This window comes from Salmo trutta, chromosome 12 (assembly GCF_901001165.1).
Source record: "Salmo trutta chromosome 12, fSalTru1.1, whole genome shotgun sequence".
Lineage (NCBI taxonomy): Eukaryota > Metazoa > Chordata > Actinopteri > Salmoniformes > Salmonidae > Salmo > Salmo trutta.
In genome coordinates, this window is record NC_042968.1 from 10,719,842 (window position 1) to 10,744,560 (window position 24,719).

Below are 24,719 nucleotides of genomic sequence, written 5' to 3' on the forward strand. Positions count from 1 at the left end.
CATGTTTTCCTCCAGCAATCTAAATATTTACTATTACACAACAATATGGAGTGTCACCATTTTTCCGTAGAACTGCGATGATAGAAGAAGGAGCTACTTCAGGCCTGAAGTATTCAAGTGTATGCATGAGTGATGGATGTGTGCTCAAGTCTTGACTCGTGGTTAGTTTAATGTCTGGAGTTAGAGCTATAGATCATTCAAACGTGATTGTAAGTCACTGCATTTGGATGCTAAATGACATTACGTTAGGACATCCACTGTGACTTCCTATTGGATGAAATGAAATCATATTTTTTCTGATGATCTGCCTGGAATAGATTATACTCTACTAAACAAAATAGACAGCTTGAGAACAAACTAGACATGATCAATAAGACCTTTGACATACTTCCCTCTAGTATTTCACAGCGACAGCAGTGCTGTGGCTCTGCCTCATCACTTTATTCCGGTGTACTTGGCTTGGAATCTGTTGCCTGCATTGCTAATAGCATGATGGATGAGATTGCATGTGAAAACAGGAAATCAACTGCCTACTCTCTTCTCACCTCCACATCTCCAGATGGTGAAGTTCAGATTACTTTAGCGGAACTGGTATTTCTGCTTCCGTTCCTTTCTCTGAACAACATTATCTTGGTTTCAGAGCCCTGTTGCACCAGCTTGTGGTGTTTTTCTTAGCCGATGTGGAAGAACAAAGGATTAAATGGAGCAAATAGCACCACGACACTCCCAACAACAAAAATAGTTCTGTAAACTACTGTCAAATACCAAGTGCAAATTATTAAAGATTCTTTGCGGCAAGGTTACAAAATATTGATCTAAACACGACTGCAGAAGCACAAACTAAGAAGTGGCTTTGTTGTTTTGGGTTTAAGCTTTTTATCTTCCACCCCTCAGGCCTATCAGGGAATGTTAGTGGGAAGTTCTGCTTCCTCCACCAGTCAGCACTGAACTTTGATGTCTCTAAATGGCCTATATGTATACATACAGATCCTATGCTGAGACTTATGGGAATTTGAAGCATGGCACAAGAGGGCTCTGAGGTGGGGATGTCAGCAAGGGACAAGAATGGGGAAAATGGAGTGAAAAAGCTGTCCCATCTTCATATGCACATACTGTAGCAACACAAGCCGGTCCGACACTTTCACTAAGCGTATGTTCCATCAATAGAAAAACCAAAGTGCTGCTCTCCGGATTACAGAGAGTCAAGTGCTGCATGAATTGAACTCCCCCAAAACAATGAGTAATGACAGAGTGGCATAGAGGGCCAATTGAAATATGGCTGACTCAGTGGAGAGGTCAGATGTCATTGAGGATTATTTGAGAGGATGAGAACATGAATACTATTGTCAAAGTTCTATTCTGAGGTAAAACTGTCGAGGTAGAGTCGCTTGTTGAAACAATCATACAGTGTTAAGAGGAAGAAAAAAAATACATACTGCTTTGTTATAAGATTTGGTCAATTATGCATTACATTTTAAAAGTACAATTTTAGCTGCAATGCAGTAAGGAGTCTGACTTGTTAATTGTTGTTGTAAATCAAATACAAAAACAGAATAGAGGTGATCAGGAAATAGTGCTGAATAGTTAGTTTAACTATTGTGGTATTCCATTCTTTGTCAGTGCTGTAATTCTGACAATTGACCCCTGTCCACTTCTAGCCCTGGGCTCCTTTATACTTGGCATTAGGCTGGAATCCTTTGAAACCAATGTTTGCTCTTGGTCCAGCTGTTCACTCCTCTCAACATAGAGGAGGAGGAGAAGAAGGTGGGGAGGTGGAGAGAGCGGAAGAGCGGTTAATAATGAAAATGGTCCAAATAGCTTCTCAGACCGCGGCAGAATGGGCTGCAGGGCCCTCTCCATACGGGTGCTCTGATGCCAGACGTGTGGACTTCAAAGCCCCCTGTCAGTCCCCGTCCCCAGCTGCTTTTCTCTCACAGCTGGGCCTGCTGCCGGCACCGCCCCAACACTGGCCTAACCCAGCCTAGGGGACCACTGGATTCTTTTTATTTTTTTGTGAAAAGCTGGAATACATTTTTTGATCCCTCTGTGAACCCCTCTCATTCCCAAAGCCAACTCACATCCCCTCAAGCGGCAAGGCCCAGTTTTGATTTGCCTATAAATCCTGGTTTTGGAGTGTGGAAGTGACTTGATCCCATTATTCTATTATTATAAGAGTGGCAAGAGGTGATTCAAAATAGTATATAAGAGTGGCCAGAGGTGATTCAAAATAGTATATAAGAGTGGCCAGAGGTGATTCAAAATAGTATATAAGAGTGGCCAGAGGTCATTCAAAATAGTATATAAGAGTGGCCAGAGGTGATTCAAAATACAATTGTGAAAATCTGGGATGACTGCAGAGACGCCAGAGACTTAAATTGCGATGTTTTTACATGTTGCAAATATTCAATGACGAGCATGTGTAAAAAAGTACTGGACTGTTTCTCAATGTCCTTGTGAAATAGGAATGAGACCAACTGTTATTTAAGGGGTATGTTTCTTCTCACTGAAGTACACATACAGTAGGTACGCAATTCTCCCTAGGAAATTGCATTGTTGTGTTAGAATTCCTGAATACACATCAATTTCTATTCATGTGATGATAATGCCTCAATAATTGCTATCCTTCAAATGATTGCTGGCAATAATCTTATAACAGTGTTATCGTCATGGTAATGCACGGCCACAAAATTATATTTTCAGGTAGCACAAACCTACAAATAACATTATTTTCTTTATTGCCTAACACATTTGAACCAGATCGGTGTGATATCAGATTAGATTAATTTTATTTACAGCCTTATTCTATCCTAGAGCAGATGTCACAAAACAAATTGCCAACACATGGATTACTTGAGGTGAGATTGTGGTTATTGCTAATAATTACAAATGTTGTTCCACCCTGTGCTTGGATTATTTCCCTACATGTTTTGATAGGATCAGAGATCACACTGTTGAATTTCAACTCAGAAATGCTTCAGACTCTTCTCCATCCACATCGGGTGCATTTTTCCCTGTTGCTTTGGACATCAGTGAAAGGCATGTGTTTCTGTCATTCTGTACAGCCCCTGAACTTCGAGACTAAAAAGTCATACACACTGAAGGTGGAGGCGGCCAACATTCGATTTGATCCCAACAGCGGCGCCCCCTTCAAGGATACAGCCACGGTGAAGATTGCAGTGGAAGATTCAGATGAACCCCCCGTCTTCTCCAAGCCCACATTTGTCCTGCAGGTGGATGAGAATGCCCCCATCAACACGGTTGTAGGAACGGTCACAGCCCGCGATCCTGATGTCACTGGCAGTCTGGTCAGGTAAGAAACAAGATGTTATTCACAACCTCGTTTCACCAAACACTTGTTTACCTTATTGTTTACACACCCATATAAGGACTGCAGTGTGCCATGGAATCATATATATTTAAAAACATAGTCTTGCCACTTGCTCTGTGCATGTTCCTTTGGAGGTGAAATGTGAGGCGACGGCTGCCCTGGTTTCCTAAGGACCACAATGTGGTAAACTTGAAAGCACAGCACAGGGAGACTTCTCTTCATGATGACTTTGCCTGCTGCGTTTCAGTTGTGTGACTTATTCTTGGAAATACCACAAGGGCACCTTGTATAGGTTATACAGGCAATTTCTCTCCATCCACCCCGGCATTTCATTAATTCTCCGGTGACTTGCCGCGTTCCCCGGACAACACTCAACAGGTTGTGTAATTTCATGGTGAACAGAGTGCAAGCTGGTAATCATTATTTGGCTATTGCCAAAGCAGGAGAGTTCAACCTGGTTCCATCTTCATAAAACATTTCAAATAAGCATGCCAAGATATTGTAACCTGTTCTCATGTTTGGGTGTCTCTTTAGTTCTTCTTCTGTGACCCCAATCCTCTTTTATGTTGCACTTTCACTACGTTTTTCATTATCACTGTGCTGTGCATATTTATTGACATGTGGTATATATTATGCTGCTGATCTATGTGTGATAAGCACTGCCCAATTTCATTTTTATGTGAACATGTCTATCCAAGTGATCAAAATAATTGTCCTAAACGGTACTACATTGTACTATATTGACATGTCAGACTGGCATTTGGCACTCATACCATCACGGCTGTCTAATCATCCCCAGCTTACAATTGGCTCATTCATCCCCCTCCTCTCCCCTGAAACTATTCCCCAGGTCGTTGCTGTAAATGAGAATGTGTTCTCAGTCAACTTACCTGGTAAAATAACGGTAAAATAAATAAATAAAAATTTGTGAATCATATTTTTCATTGTAAAAATGTATTAGGTTGTTTTTCTCCTCATGACTTTCTCATTGAAAGCATATTTCGGATTCCTTGTTTTCTGTTTTAAATGAAAGAGCACTTTATGTATTTACTATTTTGTGGATAAGATTACACATTTCGATAAGTGAATTGAAGCTGAAGGATATTATGCCAGTGTTTGTAAGGCTGTCCGAAAGCTTTCAAGCAATCAGAGTTAAAGGAAGCTTTACGGAACCTACTTAGAGGCTGTAAGAGTTTGGAGCTGGATAAAAATGAATTATTTTCTGCACGTAAGTGGTTAATGTCACATTGCTTCCCATGTCTGCCAATGTCAGTGAAGGCATTCAACAGTAAAGCCATTCTGTTTAGGGGCAGGAAGGGAATGGCTCCTACACAGCTTGAGATGTTCATGCCATCTTGTGTTGTTTCTCAATACTGATAAATTGCTCCACTGCAAGATGTAATCTTACTATTTTTAGGTATTTTCTTAAAACTGCATTGTTGGTTAAGGGCTTGTAAGTAAGCATTTCACTGTAAGGTCCACACCTGTTGTATTCAGCACGTGACAAATAAAATGTGATTTGATTTGATTTGAATGTACTGTACCTTTAAAGCCCCTTGCAGTCATTTTATTTAATTTCTAATAAATCACTATGTGTGTTTATATCATGAAAATAATTCCCAAAATATTTGTTATTATTTGTTTCCATGAGCCGCCATTGAAATGCTCAGTCTGATTGTGTTGTGTTGACACAAATGTTAATATAGGTACATACACTGCCCTGATTGGCAGATAGGATCGTCTAGACCAGGGGCCTTTAACCTTTTCAAGCATGAGAGCTACTTTGAAATTATGAAACATAAAACATTTTCCTAGCATTCAAATAGACACTCTTGGTATTTTCCCGAATTCCATTTTCTCACTTTTAATTTACCTGGTTTGGGATTTTTTTCAGTTTTTCACTCTAAATATTACAATTATTCATAGAGAAACAATGAAATACGATGTTGTGAGTCCATGTCAATGCTTAATTCACATCAGAAGATACCTTTTGAATGTAATACCCCTTTAGAGGAGAATGTGCTGGTCAAGTGATGTTTTTGCTGGTGCATTATGTCATGACACGTGATTGATAGAAGTAGTCATGAAATAATTCTTAATAATTAAGCCTACTTTCTAGTTTACTTTCTAACATTTCATTGAGAAGGTTTTGGGGAAACTCTTTCTGTCTACCCAAAAGACAGATATCCTTATGTCTAACAGATATATAGGGGCAATATTGATGGAAATAAATAGGCAGATATTGTGTTACGTTTGACTTTTTAAGCCAATTGTGGCTACAGCACCTTTAGAAACTATTGACACCCCTTGACTTTTTCCACATTTTGTTGTGTTACGACCTGAATTTAAAATGAATTAAATTTAGATTTTGTGTCACTGGCCTACACACAATATAAAATACATAATGTCAAAGTGGAGTTATGTTTTTAGAAATGTTGACGAATTATTTTAAAAATGAAAAGCTGAAATGTCTTGAGTCAATAAGTATTCAACGCCTTTGTTATGGCAAGCCTAAATAAGTTCAGGAGTAAAAATGTGACCGACCGCCTTGATTTAGTCTTATGTAGCAACTTTTGAAATTGTGTTTGTTACATTGGGTAAAAGCAGAGACTCAGAGCTAGAAAATGTTATATCATACACTGCAGTTGAGGAACAATGGGAAAATAATTCTGCTTTGAAAGTTGATAAACTTGTACCCCACTTTTGAGAAAATGTTCCTTGAATGTTTTGGTACACTACTGGAGAGCTCTTCTTTGTCTGCACCAATTCAGCATCGTTCACACCCTCTTAAGCATTAGCCCCACCCATCTCTTTAAGGATTCACATGTCAAGCCATGTGGTAAACACACCCTATATCAAATCATATCTACGTTTATTTGTCACATGGACAGGATTACAGAAGGTGTGAACGGTACAGTGAAGTGGTTACTTGTATAGTAGCAATATCAAAAACAGAAAGTGTCCAGATAAAAATATTTTATCATTATTAATGACACTTACCCAACACACTTGTCTAAATTGATGGGTCATGTGAAGGAAATGGTATAACCACTCCCAAGCCACATCTAGCTAAGTGGATGGGCTGCTATTGTCTACATGTACACATGTTCATGAAATACAAGTTGCTGGACTGGCTTTGGATATTTTCACTTAGGGGTGTACTCACTTTTGTTGCCAGCAGTTTAGACATTAATGGCTGTGTGTTGAGTTATTTTGAGGGGACAGCAAATTTACACTGTTATACAAGCTGTACACTCACTACTTTACATTGTAGCAAAGTGTCATTTCTTCAGTGTTGTCACATGAAAAGATATGCTCAAATATTTACAAAAATGTGATGGGTGTACTCACTTTTGTGAGATACTGTATATATATATTTGTATGTATGTGTATATGTATGTACACTGCTCAAAAAAATAAAGGGAACACTTAAACACAATGTAACTCCAAGTCAATCACACTTCTGTGAAATCAAACTGTCCACTTAGGAAGCAACACTGATTGACAATACATTTCACATTTTACATTTACATTTACATTTAAGTCATTTAGCAGACGCTCTTATCCAGAGCGACTTACAAATTGGTGCATTCACCTTAAGATATCCAGTGGACAACCACTTTACAATAGTGCATCTAAATCTTTTGGGGGGGGGGTAGAAGGATTACTTTATCCTATCCCAGGTATTCCTTAAAGAGGTGGGGTTTCAGGTGTCTCCAGAAGGTGGTGATTGACTCCGCTGTCCTGGCGTCGTGAGGGAGCTTGTTCCACCATTGGGGTGCCAGAGCAGCGAACAGTTTTGACTGGGCTGAGCGGGAGCTGTGCTTCCTCAGAAGTAGGGAGGCGAGCAGGCCAGAGGTGGATGAACGCAGTGCCCTTGTTTGGGTGTAGGGCCTGATCAGAGCCTGAAGGTACGGAGGTGCCGTTCCCCTCACAGCTCCGTAGGCAAGCAGCATGGACTTGTAGCGGATGCGAGCTTCAACTGGAAGCCAGTGGAGAGAGCGGAGGAGCGGGGTGACGTGAGAGAACTTGGGAAGGTTGAACACCAGACGGGCTGCGGCGTTCTGGATGAGTTGCAGGGGTTTAATGGCACAGGCAGGGAGACCAGCCAACAGTGAGTTGCAGTAATCCAGGCGGGAAATGACAAGTGCCTGGACTAGGACCTGCGCCGCTTCCTGTGTGAGGCAGGGTCGTACACTGCGAATGTTGTAGAGCATGAACCTACAGGATCGGGTCACCGCCTTGATGTTAGTGGAGAACGACAGGGTGTTGTCCAGGGTCATGCCAAGGTTCTTAGCACTCTGGGAGGAGGACACAAGGGAGTTGTCAACCGTGAAGGCGAGATCATGGAACGGGCAGTCCTTCCCTGGGAGGAGGAGCAGCTCCGTCTTGCCGAGGTTCAGCTTGAGGTGGTGAGCCATCATCCACACTGATATGTCTGCCAGACATGCAGAGATGCGATTCGCCACCTGGTTGTCAGAAGGGGGAAAGGAGAAGATTAATTGTGTGTCGTCTGCGTAGCAATGATAGGAGAGACCATGTGAGGATATGACCGAGCCAAGTGACTTGGTGTATAGTGAGAATAGGAGAGGGCCTAGAACAGAGCCCTGGGGGACACCAGTGGTGAGAGCACGTGGTGCGGAGACAGATTCTCGCCACGCCACCTGGTAGGAGCGACCTGTCAGGTAGGACGCAATCCAAGCGTGGGCCGCGCCGGAGATGCCCAGCTCGGAGAGGGTGGAGAGGAGGATCTGATGGTTCACGGTATCAAAGGCAGCAGATAGGTCTAGAAGGATGAGAGCAGAGGAGAGAGAGTTAGCTTTAGCAGTGCGGAGAGCCTCCGTGACACAGAGAAGAGCAGTCTCAGTTGAATGCCCAGTCTTGAAACCTGACTGATTAGGATCAAGAAGGTCATTCTGAGAGAGATAGCAGGAGAGCTGGCCAAGGACGGCACGTTCAAGAGTTTTGGAGAGAAAAGAAAGAAGGGATACTGGTCTGTAGTTGTTGATATCGGAGGGATCGAGTGTAGGTTTTTTCAGAAGGGGTGCAACTCTCGCTCTCTTGAAGACGGAAGGGACGTAGCCAGCGGTCAAGGATGAGTTGATGAGCGAGGTGAGGTAGGGGAGAAGGTCTCCGGAAATGGTCTGGAGAAGAGAGGAGGGGATAGGGTCAAGTGGGCAGGTTGTTGGGCGGCCGGCCGTCACGAGACGCGAGATTTCATCTGGAGAGAGAGGGGAAAAAGAGGTCAAAGCACAGGGTAGGGCAGTGTGAGCAGGACCAGCGGTGTCGTTTGGCTTAGCAAACGAGGATCGGATGTCATCAGCCTTCTTTTCAAAATGGTTGACGAAGTCATCCGCAGAGAGAGAGGAGGGGGGGAGGGGGAGGAGGATTCAGGAGGGAGGAGAAGGTAGCAAAGAGCTTGCTGTTGTGCAAATGGAATAGACAACAAGTGGAAATTATAGGCAATTAGCAAGACACCCCCAATAAAGGAGTGGTTCTGCAGGTGGTGACCACAGACCACTTCTCAGTTCCTATGCTTCCTGGCTGATGTTTTGGTCACTTTTGAATGCTGGCGGTGCTTTCACTCTAGTGGTAGCATGAGACGGAGTCTACAACCCACACAAGTGGCTCAGGTAGTGCAGCTCATCCAGGATGGAACATCAATGCGAGCTGTGGCAAGAAGGTTTGCTGTGTCTGTCAGCGTAGTGTCCAGAGCATGGAGGCGCTACCAGGAGACAGGCCAGTACATCAGGAGATGTGGAGGAGGCTGTAGGAGGGCAACAACCCAGCAGCAGGACCGCTACATCCGCCTTTGTGCAAGGAGGAGCAGGAGAAGCACTGCCAGAGCCCTGCAAAATGACCTCCAGCAGGCCACAAATGTGCATGTTTCTGCTCAAACGGTCAGAAACAGACTCCATGAGGGTGGTATGAGGGCCCGACGTCCACAGGTGGGGGTTGTGCTTACAGCCCAACACTGTGCAGGACGTTTGGCATTTGCCAGAGAACACCAAGATTGGTAAATTCGCCACTGGCGCCCTGTGCTCTTCACAGATGAAAGCAGGTTCACACTCAGCACATGTGACAGAGTCTGGAGACGCCGTGGAGAACGTTCTGCTTCCTGCAACATCCTCCAGCATGACCGGTTTGGCGGTGGGTCAGTCATGGTGTGGGGTGGCATTTCTTTGGGGGGCCGCACAGCCCTCCATGTGCTCGCCAGAGGTAGCCTGACTGCCATTAGGTACCGAGATGAGATCCTCAGACCCCTTGTGAGACCATATGCTGGTGCGGTTGCCCTGGGTTCCTCCTAATGCAAGACAATGCTAGACCTCATGTGGCTGGAGTGTGTCAGCAGTTCCTGCAAGAGGAAGGCATTGATGCAACGGACTGGCCCGCACGTTCCCCAGACCTGAATCCAATTGAGCACATCTGGGACATCATGTCTCGCTCCATCCACCAAAGCCACGTTGCACCACAGACTGTCCAGGAGTTGGCGGATGCTTTAGTCCAGGTCTGGGAGGAGATCCCTCAGGAGACCATCCGCCACTTCATCAGGAGCATGCCCAGGCGTTGTAGGGAGGTCATACAGGCACGTGAAGGCCACACACACTAATGAGCCTCATTTTGACTTGTTTTAAGGACATTACATCAAAGTTGGATCAGCCTGTAGTGTTGTTTTCCACTTTAATTTTGAGTGTGACTCCAAATCCAGACCTCCATGGGTTGATAAATTGGATTTCCATTGATTTATTTTTGTGTGATTTTGTTGTCAGCACATTCAACTATGTAAAGAAAAAAGTATTTAATAAGATTATTTCATTCATTCAGATCTAGGATGTGTTATTTTAGTGTTCCCTTTATTTTTGGGAGCAGTATATTTATCCGTATGTATAGTTGAAGTTGGAAGTTTACCTTAGCCAAATACATTTAAACTCAGTTTTTCACAAGTCCTGACCAGTGGGTCAGAAGTTTACATACACTCAATTAGTATTTGGTAGCATTGCCTTTAACTTGTTTAACTTGGGTCAAATGTTTCTGGTAGCCTTCCACAAGCTTCCCATAATAAGTTGAGTGAATTTTGGCCCATTCCTCCTGACAGAGCTGGTGTAACTGAGTCAGGTTTGTAGGCCTTTTGCACACGCTTTTTCCGTCCTGCCCACAAATTTTCTATAGGATTGATGTCAGGGCATTGTGATGGCCACTCCAATACCTTGACTTTGTTGCCCTTAAGCCCATTTTGCCACAACTTTGGAAGTATGCTTGGGGTCATTGTCCATTTGGAAGACCCATTTGCGACCAAGCTTTAACTTCCTGACTGATGTCTTGAGATGTTGCTTCAATATATCCACATCATTTTCCATCCTCATGATGCCATCTATTTGTGAAGTGCACCAGTCCCTCCTGCAGCAAAGCACCCCCACAACATGATGCTGCCACCCCTGTGCATCACGGTTGGGATGGTGTTCTTCGGCTTGCAATCCTCCCCCTTTTTCCTCCAAACATAACGATGGTCATTATGACCAAACAGTTCTATTTTTGTTTCATCAGACCAGAGGACATTTCTCCAAAAAGTACGAACTTTGTCCCCATGTGCAGTTGCAAACCGTAGTCTGGCTTTTTTGTTGCGGTTTTGGAGCAGTGGCTTCTTCCTTGCTGAGCGGCCTTTCAGGTTATATCGATATAGGACTCATTTTACTGTGGATATAGATACTTTTATACCTGTTTCCTCCAGCAACTTCACAAGGTCCTTTGCTGTTGTTCTGGGATTGATTTGCACTTTTCGCACCAAAGCACGCTCATCTCTAGGAGACAGAACGTGTCTCCTTCCTGAGTGTTATGATGGATATGTGGTCCCATGGTGTTTATACTTGCGTACTATTGTTTGTACAGATGAACGTGGTACCTTCAGGCCTTTGGAAATTGCTTCCAAGGATGAACCAGACTTTTGGAGGTCTACCATTTTTTTCTGAGGTCTTGGCTGATTTCTTTTCATTTTCCCATGATGTCAAGCAAAGAGGTACTGAGTTTGAAGGTAGGCCTTGAAATACATCCATAGGTACACCTCCAATTGACTCAAATTATGTCAATTAGCCTATCAGAAACTTCTAAAGCCATGACATCATTTTCTGGAATTTTCCAAGCTGTTTAACTTCTTATGGGCAGGTTGGACGTTAGCGTCCCACCTGGCCAACATCTGGTGAAATTGCAGAGTGCGAAATTCAAACTACAGAATTATAAATATTTAACTTTCATAAAATCACAAGTGTATTCCATCAAAATAAAGCTTAACTTCTTGTTAATCCAGCCTCAGATTTCAAAAAGGCTTTACGGCGAAAGCACACCATGGGATTATCTGAGGATAGTGTCCCGCATACAAAAGCATGAAAAACATATTTCAACCAGGTAGGTGCGCCACGAAAGTCAGAAATAGCGATATAATAAATGCCTTACCTTTGATGATCTTCTTCTGTTGTCACTCCGAAAGGTCCCAGATACATCACAAATGGTCCTTTTGTTCGATAATGTCCTTCATTATATCCATAAAAACTAAGTTTAGCAGGCGCGCTTCAGTCAATAATCCACCCAGTTTCCCTCCATCAAAATGCATCAAAATGAATCCCAAATGTTACTAATAAACTTTTCCAAACAAGTCAAACAATGTTTATAATCAAACCTTAGGTACCCTAATATGTAAATAAATGATCAAATTTAAGATGGAGAATCGTTATTGTCTTTACCGGAGAAAAATACCAAAGAACGCACTCTCTTCCACGCACTTGGAAACACTACAGCCAAAATGGGAGCCACCTCGAAAAACTACAATTTCTGGCTCATTTTTCCAAAAACCAGCATGAAACTCTTTCTCAAGACTGTTGACATCTAGTGGAAGCCCTAGGAACTGCAATCTGGGAGGATTTCTCCTTATAATAAAAGTGACAGCCATTGAAAACAGTGGTAGGCTGAATTTCTTTTTTTTTGGGATGATTTGTCCTCGGGGTTTCGCCTGCCATATCAGTTCTGTTATACTCACAGATATAATTTAACAGTTTTAGAAACTTTAGAGTGTTTTCTATCCAAATCTATATGCATATCCTAGCTTCTGGGCCTGAGTAACAGGCAGTTTACTTTGTGCACGCTTTTCATCCGGATGTGAAAATACTGCCCCCTACCCAAGAGAGGTTAAAGGCACAGTCAACTTCTGACCCACTGGAATTGTGATACAGTGAATTTTAAGTGAAATAATCTGTCTGTAAACAATTGTTGGAAAAATTTCTTGTGTCATGCACAAAGTAGACGTCCTGACCAACTTACCAAAACTATAGTTTGTTAACAAGAAATTTGTGGAGTGGTTGAAAAACAAGTTTTAATGACTCCAACCTAAGTTTATGTAAACCTCCGACTTCAACTGTATGCCAAAAGTGTGCAAAGCTGCCATCAAGGCAAAGGGTGGCTAATAGAAGAATCTCAAATCTAAAATATATTTTGATTTCTTTAACACTTTTTTGCTTACTACGTGATTCCATATGTGCTATTTCATAGTTGAATTCTTCACTAGTATTCTACAATGTAGAAAATAGTACAAATAAATAAAAACCCTTGAATGAGTAGGTGTTGTAAATCTTTTGACAGGTAGTGTATGCAAATACAATTGTAGACCTTTGTTTTATTTCTTCAAGAGCTTTTACACTAAAAGGGCATTTTCATAATTTTCACAATTTCTGTGTTATTTTGACCTCTTAGTGTGGAAACTGTACTGTTTATTTAAGTCAAGGCATTTTCACTGTATGTTTTCACAATGTGTCAGATATATAATGTACCTGTATGTCAATTTACTTTTCACCTGACATGACATACAATATTGCCATTGACAGTTTAGTTTATTGTATTGCTTTTATAAAATGTAACTTCTATTCTGTACTGTCTTCTATTTTATCTCCTTGAGTTTCTTATAGTAACATAATCATTTCTAACAATTCATTATCTATTTATATTATTTGTGTGTAATTTTGAATATGTGGTAATGCGTCATCATAGAACTTGTATGTAGTCTTTCAGAGACCTCATGAAGAGACAACCATTGAAAGTCTCATCCTGTTTTTATGCCCAGACAAATGTTATCATACAATGCTTTTGGATAGAGTCCATCTCTATGGAGTGATAATAAGCAATGTTGTGACCATCGCAGAGGTTATAGGCTGAACATTGTTAGCTTTAGCAGCCTGTGTAACAGTCTGATCTCAAAGAGAAGATGTAGCCAGGTAAACACAAACGTCTAGCGTTTGAATCTCATCACAGATAACTTTTGCATTTTTGTTAATTAGCAACTTTGCAACTACTTACTACTTTTTAGCTACTTTGCAACTACTAGCTTGTTTGCTAACCCTTCCCCTGATCATAACCTTAACCTTTTAACCTAATTCCTAACCTTAACCCTAATCTTAACCCCAACCCCTAGCCAAGATAACATTATCCTCCAAGCTAACGTTAGCATTAACAACCTAGCCACCTACTGTAGCAAACGTTAGCAACAACAAATTAGAATTGTTAACATATCATAACGTATTGCAAATTCTTAATATTGTACGAATTACAATTTGTAACATATCATACAAATTGTAATTTGGACTCTATCATACGAAATGAATGATGGACATCTACAAATGCATACATACCTTATGAAATGTAACAAAGCATACTGAATGGAGGGAAACAGATTTTTATTTACTATGTTGTGTCTACCGCTGAGTCCAGGTTGTGAGTAAACACCCTCACACCGAAATGACTCACTGTCTCTCAGTCTGACCAGGATGACTCAAAGGCTTAGGGCTGGTTCCTCACTTAGACCTCAACCCTCAAGCTATACTTTATGCATTCAACCAAGGTTTCAGGTGGACTTCATAAAATGCAACACAATTCCTTCAGCGTCCTCCCATACTCTGTGAATATGATTTTAATCTTGAATGATCATTATGCTCAAGACTTTGGGCATTACACCATAGCTTGTAGGCTAGAGTAAGAGCCAATCAAGGGTATCATTACAGTACCTGGTATTGATGATGCCTTTTAATAATACATTATGGCTAACCTAGGAAGTTGCCCAAAATACCATGTAGAGAAACATTTGTGCATTGACGGAGTTGAGTGGGACATGCACACAACACTGAACCCGGTGTGGGTTTAGAAGAGGATCATAGGACTACAAAAGGTTATGGGTAATGAGAGCCAGGTCTGTCAGGTGACTGTGTAAGCTTGTCTGCCTTTCTTCAGGCCCCGCTACATCATTTACTTACCTTGACAGCTGACATGTTGCAAATGTTAATACAAGGAGTCATGTAAAAGAGATTATGAAAAATGAATGTAAAATGTAATGTCAAGTAGACTTTCTTGTAGAAAACAAGTTCAGGACATGTTCAGGGAAAACAGGAATAAATATGTCCTTACAAAGAGCTGGTTAGCATGCGGAGGACAGAAAAATTAGTTCTACATCTGTGATCCTCCCAATAGAATTACTGACCTTATATAAGACAGAAATGTCATGAATGCATTTGTTCTCTGTCTCACACTCATATTACTGGCTTTATGGCTTATAGCCAACACTAATTATAACTATCACTTCTAACATCCCTTTTTGTGACCCAGATAACAGCTTAGTAAATGTAGTGTTTAAACATAAAATAATATTAACACAGTGTGTAAAAGTTATAAATGTCATATGATTGAATAAGAAATATGTTTTTAGGGGAGGGCTGTCCAATGTAATTTGATTCCGGTATTGAAGGAGTGGAAAGTATCAGGTGCTATTTTATGTCGTCCTTTCCCGACATTGAATTATTCACATCCAATGGTCCGCTCCCAAACACATCCTCACACCTTTGACAGTCAGCACCGATCTCTTGCATGGAACATCTGATAATTGTATTTGCTTTAATTCTTTTCACATCACATTGTCAGTTTGATTGACACGTGGCAGAACATTTCAGGGTCGGTCTCCCTCCACGTGAAGCTGTCAAAGCCTGACTGGAATCCACTCCGTCTCCTGGAGAATTCTCCCAGGTGGTTTGGACTGTCTGCCTGTCTTGAAAGTGCTCTGCGTCTGTGGAGGAGTCCTCCTGGACCTCCTGCCTGCCATCTGAGGATTTACACCATTTCATCAAAAAAATTGAAATGTCATGGCTCAATACGTCTCCCACAGTTGGAATCTAGGGCAATGGCTTATTTATTTCATTTCCTGTAAGCTCTTTGTTTTCATTATTATTTTGTCATTGTTGTTTTTTTCTCCCATTTTTCTCATGCAGAAATGCATGTCTGTCAACAGGTCTGTGCTGATAGGGATGAGCAGTTCCACAGTGAAATAGGATGAGACCCAAGGTCATGTGTGAAGGGAGATGTGGTTGGGAGGGTGGGTGGAGGAGGATTGCAAAGACCATTGGGGAATTCGATTAGTGAAAAAGCAAGGCATTGGCTAAACTTTTGACTTGGATTTTGCTTTGAAAGAGGCTATGTTTAGAGGGAGGGACATTTAGTTTAAAGGAATATCCATGTATGTTCTGTGTGGCATTGAGAGCATTCAACTATTGAATGTATGCATTCACATGCATATAATATACCTTAAAGGCCTTGTTGCTCTTGGTGACTGATGTTTCTGACTGGCAGCCTTAATTAAGGGCAATTCACATTTGTTGATAACATGTTTTTCACATGCCAAGTGTGGCAATGAATGCGTTAAAATATTGAATGTATGCATTCAAATAAACATTCAAAATAACACCCTTTCCATGCCAATAACATGTTTTCCACATGCCAAGTGTGCACGTGTGTCCTTTCTGAAAGCGTTTGAGGGATTGGCACCACACAATGCACCGTGACAAAGCCAGTTCTACAGTTACAATGATTTTGGAAATCCACATAAATATTAGCTTTACGAGGCTTTTTAATGGTCAATGTGTCATCATGTTGTTGCTATTGGTGAGGTTGTTGAATTATATATAAGGTTGCTGCCCTTGAAATGCTCTTCCGTCTTGCTTCAATCCACAGTACAGGGAGATCAGAGTGAACAAGGATGGTTGATTTGGATTTGAATTTAAACGCAACATTACATTGTACCCCGTCTATCTTGTGACTTTCCCACCCCTCCTTAGTCTGACCCCTGTGAAGTTTTTCAAACGAGGTCAAGGTAAAGTCACAAGGAAAGGAGAGAATGTTAAGGAGGATGGTAGTGTTGATGCTCCTGGGCCATGCAGACTTCACTAATGACCTATTTGTATGGAGGGGGACATTAAGGAGCCACTGTTTGGAGACTAAACCAGACTCAGGTCCACTTTAGTTTTTAAAGAGCCTCCTATACCGTATTGTGCTTGAATGTCCTCTCCTGCTAATCTGAGGCCTGTAATTAATCCTTAGATTATAATTATTGACTTCCTACTGCTTTTCTCGTACATTCATCCACAGGAACCTCTTGATGGATACGTCTCCATTAGTCAGTGCACCCAAGGGATTGTTGAGAACGGTTAGCTGTGTGCTGCATGTAGAACTTCTGATGATTCTCTCTATTTGTGTAGGTACTTTATTGATCGCCACACCGATCTGGAGAGGCAGTTCAATGTTAACGTAGACGATGGGAAGATAACGTTGGCCAAACCACTGGACCGAGAGACAGATATGTGGCACAACATCACAGTAACAGCCACTGAAATCCGTAAGTAACATTTCCAATAGAAATTGTTACGCTGTTTGTGGTCTACGACATGATTAACTAAATGCAATTTCCTTTTCATATCAATGCAATGATGAAGGACGAGTGTAAACTCAGGGGGAAGACAGCTGCTTGTGAACACTCAGATCTGTTTACTAACACAGTTTGAACGACTTCATTGTTGCCTCCAACAAAGGAGTGACCGGCCTTCATAATCCTCTATAAACTAGTCTTGCACTTGTAACCTATCTCATGTTAATGACCACAGAGTGTGATACAGCTCAGTAGTCAATTTGTGGAAGTGCAAGTACATTAGGAAGTATCAAATGAACAGATGTAAACACAAACACCAACGTTGTTTGCACCAAAGCCAGCTTCCATTAGAGATGCAGGAACATCTGTGATCCAGGAAGCTGACTGACTATACAACATCTTCGAGGTAGAACTACAAACAACTTAAACCATGTGTAAAACTTTATTTGCATACAGATTGTTTCAGGGGGACTGTGTGTTGTTATAAAATGTAGTGCACACCTTGAAGCTATTGAATGAGAAATGTAAAATTCTTGTAACTTGCTCTCCCTCCCCTTTCTTAATCAAAGGGAAAGACACTAATTGTCACAACAATAAAAAAATATTTAAAAAATATCCAGTTTTTTTATATCAAAGTTATGCTATAGAGCATACATTCATGGCATGTTATTGTAAATGCAATGTGTCTCTGTTGATATTATGCTAGTTTTGCCATGTCTGGTGTTAGACATTTCACTGTGCCTTTCATGACTTATGCTAAAGTGACTGTGACTCAAGACAGCAGCATCAATGAACACACTTAATCGAAATTTACCAAAATAAATATGTCTGTTTACAATTCTTTGTGGATTGGAGCCAAGCAGGAATCCTCTCTGGCGTGAAGAGGAAGAACTGTGTTTCCAGTCCAATTCCATTGCCATTTGCCACCCAAACGTTGTCGCGTTCTGCTGCTTGCACCAGTTGACATCTGACTAATCAGATTGCAATGCTTGCTGCGGTGGAGTGAAAGTCACTTTAACAGAGCACAAGGAAAATGTGGACACTTCTCTTTTTCCCACTCTGTCCATCTATCACCTTCTAGCAAACTGTCTATTTTAGTTTCTCTCTGTTTCCCACTCTTTCTCTCCTCTCTTACGCTCACCTCTGGGCATTTTGTCCTGAAGCATTCTTAAGTGTAAAATCCTCCACTTGCTGCAGTGTTATGTGAGTGAGCTAAGGGGTGCTTATATCACAAACTTGTATGACAACCATATATCAAAACCATTTTCTGTTTTTCTGTTTTCTATGTGACAACATGCATCATGCACATTATTGTTTTGAATGTTAGCTATGTGTATGGTCTCACAAACATACAAAAAGAGGAAAGGTGTCAACAGCCAGAGCGACATCTATTGCTCTATGGACCAAATTATTAGCTACAAGTTAGTGATTGCAACACTTATTAAACACAATCATTTATCTCAAAAGGGACTGTCAATTATGGGCGATGAATAATCCCAATAAAAATCGAATATAATTAAATTGCCCTTTATTATCTTTTTAGACTTCTGCTGCCGTTGATTCATTAATATGCATTTTTTTAACCCTCATGCATAAAACATGAGCGTGTTCAGGGGATTTCAAAAGCACTTTGAATGTGATTTTTTTTCTCTCACCACTTCTGTTTTGCATTCTTGGTATTAGCTAAAACTCAGATTGATGTGGTTTCTCATCTGTCTTTCTATCAGCCTAGGGATTTTTTTTTAAAAAGAACAGAAAAAAAATTATCTGGGTCATGGAATTTACCTGGGATTTAATTTCCCGCTGTATAGTATCCAATGTTATTGTATTCATTGTCTGTTGTTTGGTTTTGTTTATCAGGAAACCACAGCCAGATATCACGGGCTATCGTGGCCATCCGAGTGCTGGACATAAATGACAACGCCCCAGAGTTTGCGACGGAATACGAGGCTTTCCTCTGTGAAAATGGCAAACCTGGCCAGGTAGGGGGCATTCATCAAGGCTGCCATTGTCGTCTCCCCCTGCATCTCCTCCGTAATGATCAGCCATGGTGAATTATAGCCTATTTATTTCACTGGGAAAGTACAGAGGCAGGAGTGTGGCCTTTCTCTGAGACACTCCTCCCCTGACACAACACATAGAGACCGAGGGAAAATGAGAGCAGTCAGAATTGATCAGAGTGAATCATAATTCAGAGTTGTCTTTCATGTCCTCCTCCAGATGGCACAATGGATCTCTAGCCAAAATTCTGGACAAGTGCTTTGCATTCTCCTTCACATCAATCCTATTCATTCAGACGACTACAATAAAATAAAAGACCAATGACCGAGATAGCTGAATTCTCATTTCTAATCAATCACAGACATACAGCTTGATAAGAACTATGATGGCAGGTAAATAGATGAACCCAGAAACCAAAACTGTGCCAGGTGAGACAGCACCACATTGATAACAATCTCAAATTCCTGGAATGAATGGAGGATATTTTTCATTTTCTCTGAGCCAATGTCACGGTCAGGCTTTTTGTGATGGCAAAAAAAAGTAATGGATGACCTATCTCTCTAATGGTATTGGGCTCCTCTCTTTCTGTCTGTGTTTCCACAGGTGATACAGACAGTCAGTGCTGTCGACAAGGATGACCCAATACAGGGACACTACTTTGAATACCGCCTCATCCCAGAGATGTTAAACAATCCTAATTTCACGATAAAAAACAATGGAGGTAAGGACAGAACATGTGACAGAGAATGACAAAAAATGTCTTATATCCTGCAGCATATTAATCCAATTGAAGATGAAATCTGGTTGGATTACCGTACCCAGTGGTTAGCAGATGCGCAATAGCCTGGTCATCAGCTACTCTTTACTCCCCAGTGCATTTTGAAAGAAAGTAAATTAGTTGAATCCAAATCGTCTGCGGGTAGTCTTGCAGCTCATTGTAGGGTGACTTCCTGAGAGCTGTTGCTGCATGGCAGATGGCACTACATTTGTTTGCTAAATACGGTGATTGGTTTAGCAGGCTTGCTGTTCTCTCCCCCCCCCCCCCCTGCTCTTTTCCATTACTCTCACTGAAGAGCCCACGCTCATCCTGATGTTGTTGCGTAATGTTTTCAAAGAGCTTGGAGCGAAGAATCTTCATCTGGTTCTGTCCGACTGTTTTGATGTGAAGGCTGCAGGCAAGAGGAACTGCTGTGTCTAGTTGTTAGTAAAAGGAAAATATAGAATCAGGACATTAAATGCACCAGCCTCTTTATCTAAATGGAAACCTGCCACCATGGAAACAGGTGAATTAAGAGACAAATAGGAAAAGTTGCTGAATCTAGAGGAATTTATAAAGAAGAAACCACAGGCAATATTGAAGCAATATTTTCACATGTAGATATCATTAAGATATTAATTCAACTGCTACAAACTAATACACATATATACTTATCCATAACAGTAGACAGGTTTTTACATTTTAATCACATTTTCTCAGCCAAGATTTATAGTGTAAGAAATCACTCTTCTTGTTAATGTCTACATTCAAAAGTTTTACTTGACCTTAAATGGCTCTCAAGTAGATTACTAAGAAAAGCTCATCCATTGTTTAAAAAGGACCTTTTTGCCTTAGTGCTGATTGCCATGTCTCATTTTCGATTAATTGAAAATGATACTTTTCAAGCATTACAGAGCTGGCTACAATTTCAATTTCATCCCCCTGAAAAGATAGAACAAATATTACAACAAATATTATGGCTGAACTCAAATGTGCTGGTTGATAAAATACCTGTATTTATGGGAAAGATGTTTTAAAAGGGTATTTTGTTCTTAAATGATATTGTAAATTGGAATGGTAGAGTTATGTTCTTCATGGAGTTATCATAATTGTACGGGAAGGTCTGCTCAATCCAAGAGTACAACCAATTGATTACAGCATTACCCCAAAAATGGAGGAGGCAGGTGGCAGCGGGAGGAGGTAGGGAACTGGTCTGTCTGCCCAATATAAAGGATCAAAACTGGTGGATGAATGAAAATAGCATAAATAGGAAAGTATACAAGTTTAATTTGAGGACCAGGATGTTGACATCTGTGCCATACAGATTGTAAAATAGTTGGGAAGAGATTTTTGATGTACCGATTCCATGGTAAGCAAGATTCAAGACTGTGCTTTTCAGCTAAAATTATTATATAGAATTCTTGCCACCAACAAAATGTTGAATATTTTGGGCATAAAATCATCGAAGCTCTGCAGATTTTGTTGTGAGGATACAGAATCAATAGACCATTTATTTTGGTATTGCCCTCAGGTAGCCTGTTTCTGGTCTCAGGAATGTCTGAAAATGCATAGTATTGATCTAAAATTGACCCTAGAAATAGTACTGTTAGGAGATCTGGAGAGACCGGGTCAGTCAATTACTAATATACTAATACTCTTAGTAAAATTATTTATCTTCAACTTGTAATCTGTGGATTCTGTTCGATTAGATAGATTGAAATTGTACGTTAAACATCACAGCATAGTTGAAAGATATGTGTTGCGTAGAAACCCGAAGTGGGTGGCCAGCAGAGATAGATGAGATGGGCTGAGGGAAGCTGAGGGTTGGGATGTGGAATTGGAGACAAGTGGGAGTGGAGTTGCTGTGCGGGAGATAGAATGATGGTCAAAGATAAAAGTACAAAAACAAAGTACAAATAAAACATAATAAAAAGTATGTTTGAATGACACTGAGGTGCAGTGTTTTTACAACTAATGCCGGTTTGCCTGAAGCTGATGCCATGCAGGTGTTTGTACACATGCATATACACACACTCTCATTCAAATGAACGCATACAAGAACACACACATACATGTAATAGTGCCAGACATGCACACAAACATATACAGTTGGCATTGCTGTTATGATTTTAGTTGTCCTTGATGTCCTTTTTTTAGAATTTTTTTGTTAAAACATTTTTTTTTTTCATTGTTTGCTGTTTTCTTCTGTCTTTTTCTTTTTTCTCTTTAGTTCGTTCTCTTGGTTGTTGGTGCATTGGGGGGGTTCTTGGGGGTGGGGAATGGAATTCATTTTATTTTTCTTCTTGGGGGGACTGTGGGAGGGGTCTCGAATGGTTGAGGGACAGCTATTGGGTTACTGTGGGGGGATCTTGGAGGGTTCGGGTTCACGTTTTTTGGCCTGTTGGGAGATCTGTCAACGTGCCCTTGAGCAGGGCATTGACCCTGGATGCTTCTGTGTGTCGCTCTGAATGGGAGTCTGTTGGATGACTGTTATGATGTAGTTGTTGAGCGGCTTCACTGCAAGTATATTGTATGTTTCAGATATTGAATAAAAATAAATAATAATAAATAAATACAAACAAAAAAAATGTCTACATCTAGCTGTTGTGAAGTGTCAGTGTTCTACATGAGAGAAATATAGGCACAGCACTTGTATGACTATTTCCACCTGCACAGAGCAGGCAAAGCCACTCCAGTGAAGAGTAGCAGACCCTTTGAACTTGTGTGCTGGTTTGTTTGTGATGATGACTCTAATTGCAGTGAATGTGCTGTGGAGAGGATATGTGCTGTGGAGAGGATAGGGTTAGCCAGGGCCAGGGAACAGGGTTAGCCAGCTAGAATATCCTACTGCACACAAGCTGTTTAGGCTTTAACCTCATAGTCTTAAGTTAAAATACCTCAGAGAAAAGTACAGGTATCTATTGTGATAAATGTGATACTGCTGTGCACTTAAGATTGACAGGATAGGAACCAGCATTTTACAAGGCGCTCTTATCCAAAGCAACTTACAGTAGTGGTCTCCCGTGGGAATCGAACCCACAATCCTGCCGTTGCAAGTGCCATGCTCTACCAACAGAGACATACACTGATTGAACAAAACAAGTGAATCCAGGTGAAAGCTATGATCCCTTATTGATGTCACCTGTTAAATCCACTTCAATCAGTGTAGATGAAGGGGAGGAGACAGGTTAAAGAATGATTTTTTAAAGCCTTGACACAATTGAGACATGGATTGTGTATGTGTGCTATTCAGAGGGTGAACGGGCGAGACAAAAGATTGAAGTGTCTTTGAACGGGGTATGTTAGTGGGTACCAGATGCATCGGTTTGAGTGGGTCAATAAAGGAAAGGGAAAGGGGAGAGGGATACCTAGTCAGTTGTACAACTGAATGAATTGTCACACTGCTGGGTTTTTCATGCTCAACAGTTTCCCGTGTGTATCAAGAATGGTCCACCACCCAAAGGACATTTAACCAACACGACTGTAGGAAGCTTTGGAGTCAACATGGGCCAGCATGTTCATGTGGAATGCTTTCGACACCTTGTAGTCCATGCCCCGATAAATTGAGGCTGTTCTGAGGGTAAAATGGGGTGCAACGCAATATTATGAAGGTGTTCTTAATGTTTTGTATACTCAGCGTATACTGACACTGTATACTGGACTTTTTGTATACATTTTTATGATGGAGACACTTTTGGTATGAAGTTGCTACAATGTGATGGACAACATGTTTCCTTCAGGCTTTATTGCTAATGTTTCACGTCTCTCTGTCACGCATGCTCAGACAGAGGGTAGACAATTGAACTGCCCTCATGGAAAAAGCACATTCACTTCAAATGTGAACACGTGAAGTGTTCCAAAAACACTTTTTCATGTGATCACGTGATCTCATGTGAAATTAATGTGATAACATTCAGCAACATGTAAAGCCACATGTGATAATATGAAACTACACATGTTGAAATGTGATCACGTGTAAAATGTGTTCCAAAAGCACGTTTTCACATGATTTCAAATGTGAAACTTCACGTGAAATCATTTGGCTTTTCTGTAAGGGCGAGACTATCAACAACATATTTTCCGTTACACCAACTTGAGTAGACTCTTACAGGAATAAAAGTGTTTGACAATATGTGGGTGAGTGGATATTATTAGCTAGATAATGAACACAGAGCTCACAGAAGTGTCATCAAAGAGCCCCTGGCACCTCTCGGAGTTGCCTTGTATCATCATCTAAGTCAGTGTGGCACTCACGTCTCTTCATTTCCACATCTTAGTATGGGTATGACAAAATAGGATTCAATCTCTTACAGAGTTCTGCTATTCGAATATGATGAGGAGGAAAGTGACTGAAAGCCATCAGCAGAGTATACACGTGAGACCACAAAACAAATGGCAGGCCAATGCAACTGCTGTTTTTCTAGTGTCATAACCTCACCCTCATTTGGAATTGCCCAAATTTAAAAATGTTACTGGATTGCAAAACATTTTGGTTTGTCACTACAAAAAAACATGCTCTTACTCAACGGAAGCTAATTTGCTAGATGTTTTTTTTTTACAACTGCTTTCTCTCCCCACAGACAATTCCATCAGTGTTTTAGCCAAGCATGACACCTTCCGGCGCCAGAAACAGGAGATGTATTTCCTTCCCATAATTGTGACTGACAATGGAAATCCTCCAATGAGCAGCACTAACACGTTGACCATCCGGGTGTGTGGATGCAGCAGGGAGGGAATAGTCCAGTCATGCAACGTGGAGGCCTATGTCCTACCCATTGGCCTCAGCATGGGAGCTTTGATTGCCATTCTGGCCTGCATAATTCTACTTTTAGGTAAGATAATACTGATACTTAATGCCATTTGATTACATCTGAAAAATACAGACACGCAACATTGGTAGACCTCTACAA

At 41.1% G+C, this 24,719-nt stretch overlaps 1 protein-coding gene across 3 annotated transcripts in view; it reads left to right on the forward strand.

Annotated features, from left to right (window-relative positions):
* Positions 1-24,719, forward strand: part of cdh8 (cadherin 8) — a 99,303-nt gene that overhangs the window by 72,430 nt on the left and 2,154 nt on the right. For all 3 annotated transcript variants that reach the window (XM_029767082.1, XM_029767080.1, XM_029767081.1), the window contains exons 7-11: positions 3,063-3,310; positions 16,885-17,021; positions 18,912-19,033; positions 19,656-19,773; positions 24,390-24,641. In XM_029767082.1, the coding sequence (XP_029622942.1) occupies positions 3,063-3,310; positions 16,885-17,021; positions 18,912-19,033; positions 19,656-19,773; positions 24,390-24,641 (877 nt within the window). The remainder of the gene's footprint in view (positions 1-3,062; positions 3,311-16,884; positions 17,022-18,911; positions 19,034-19,655; positions 19,774-24,389; positions 24,642-24,719) is intronic.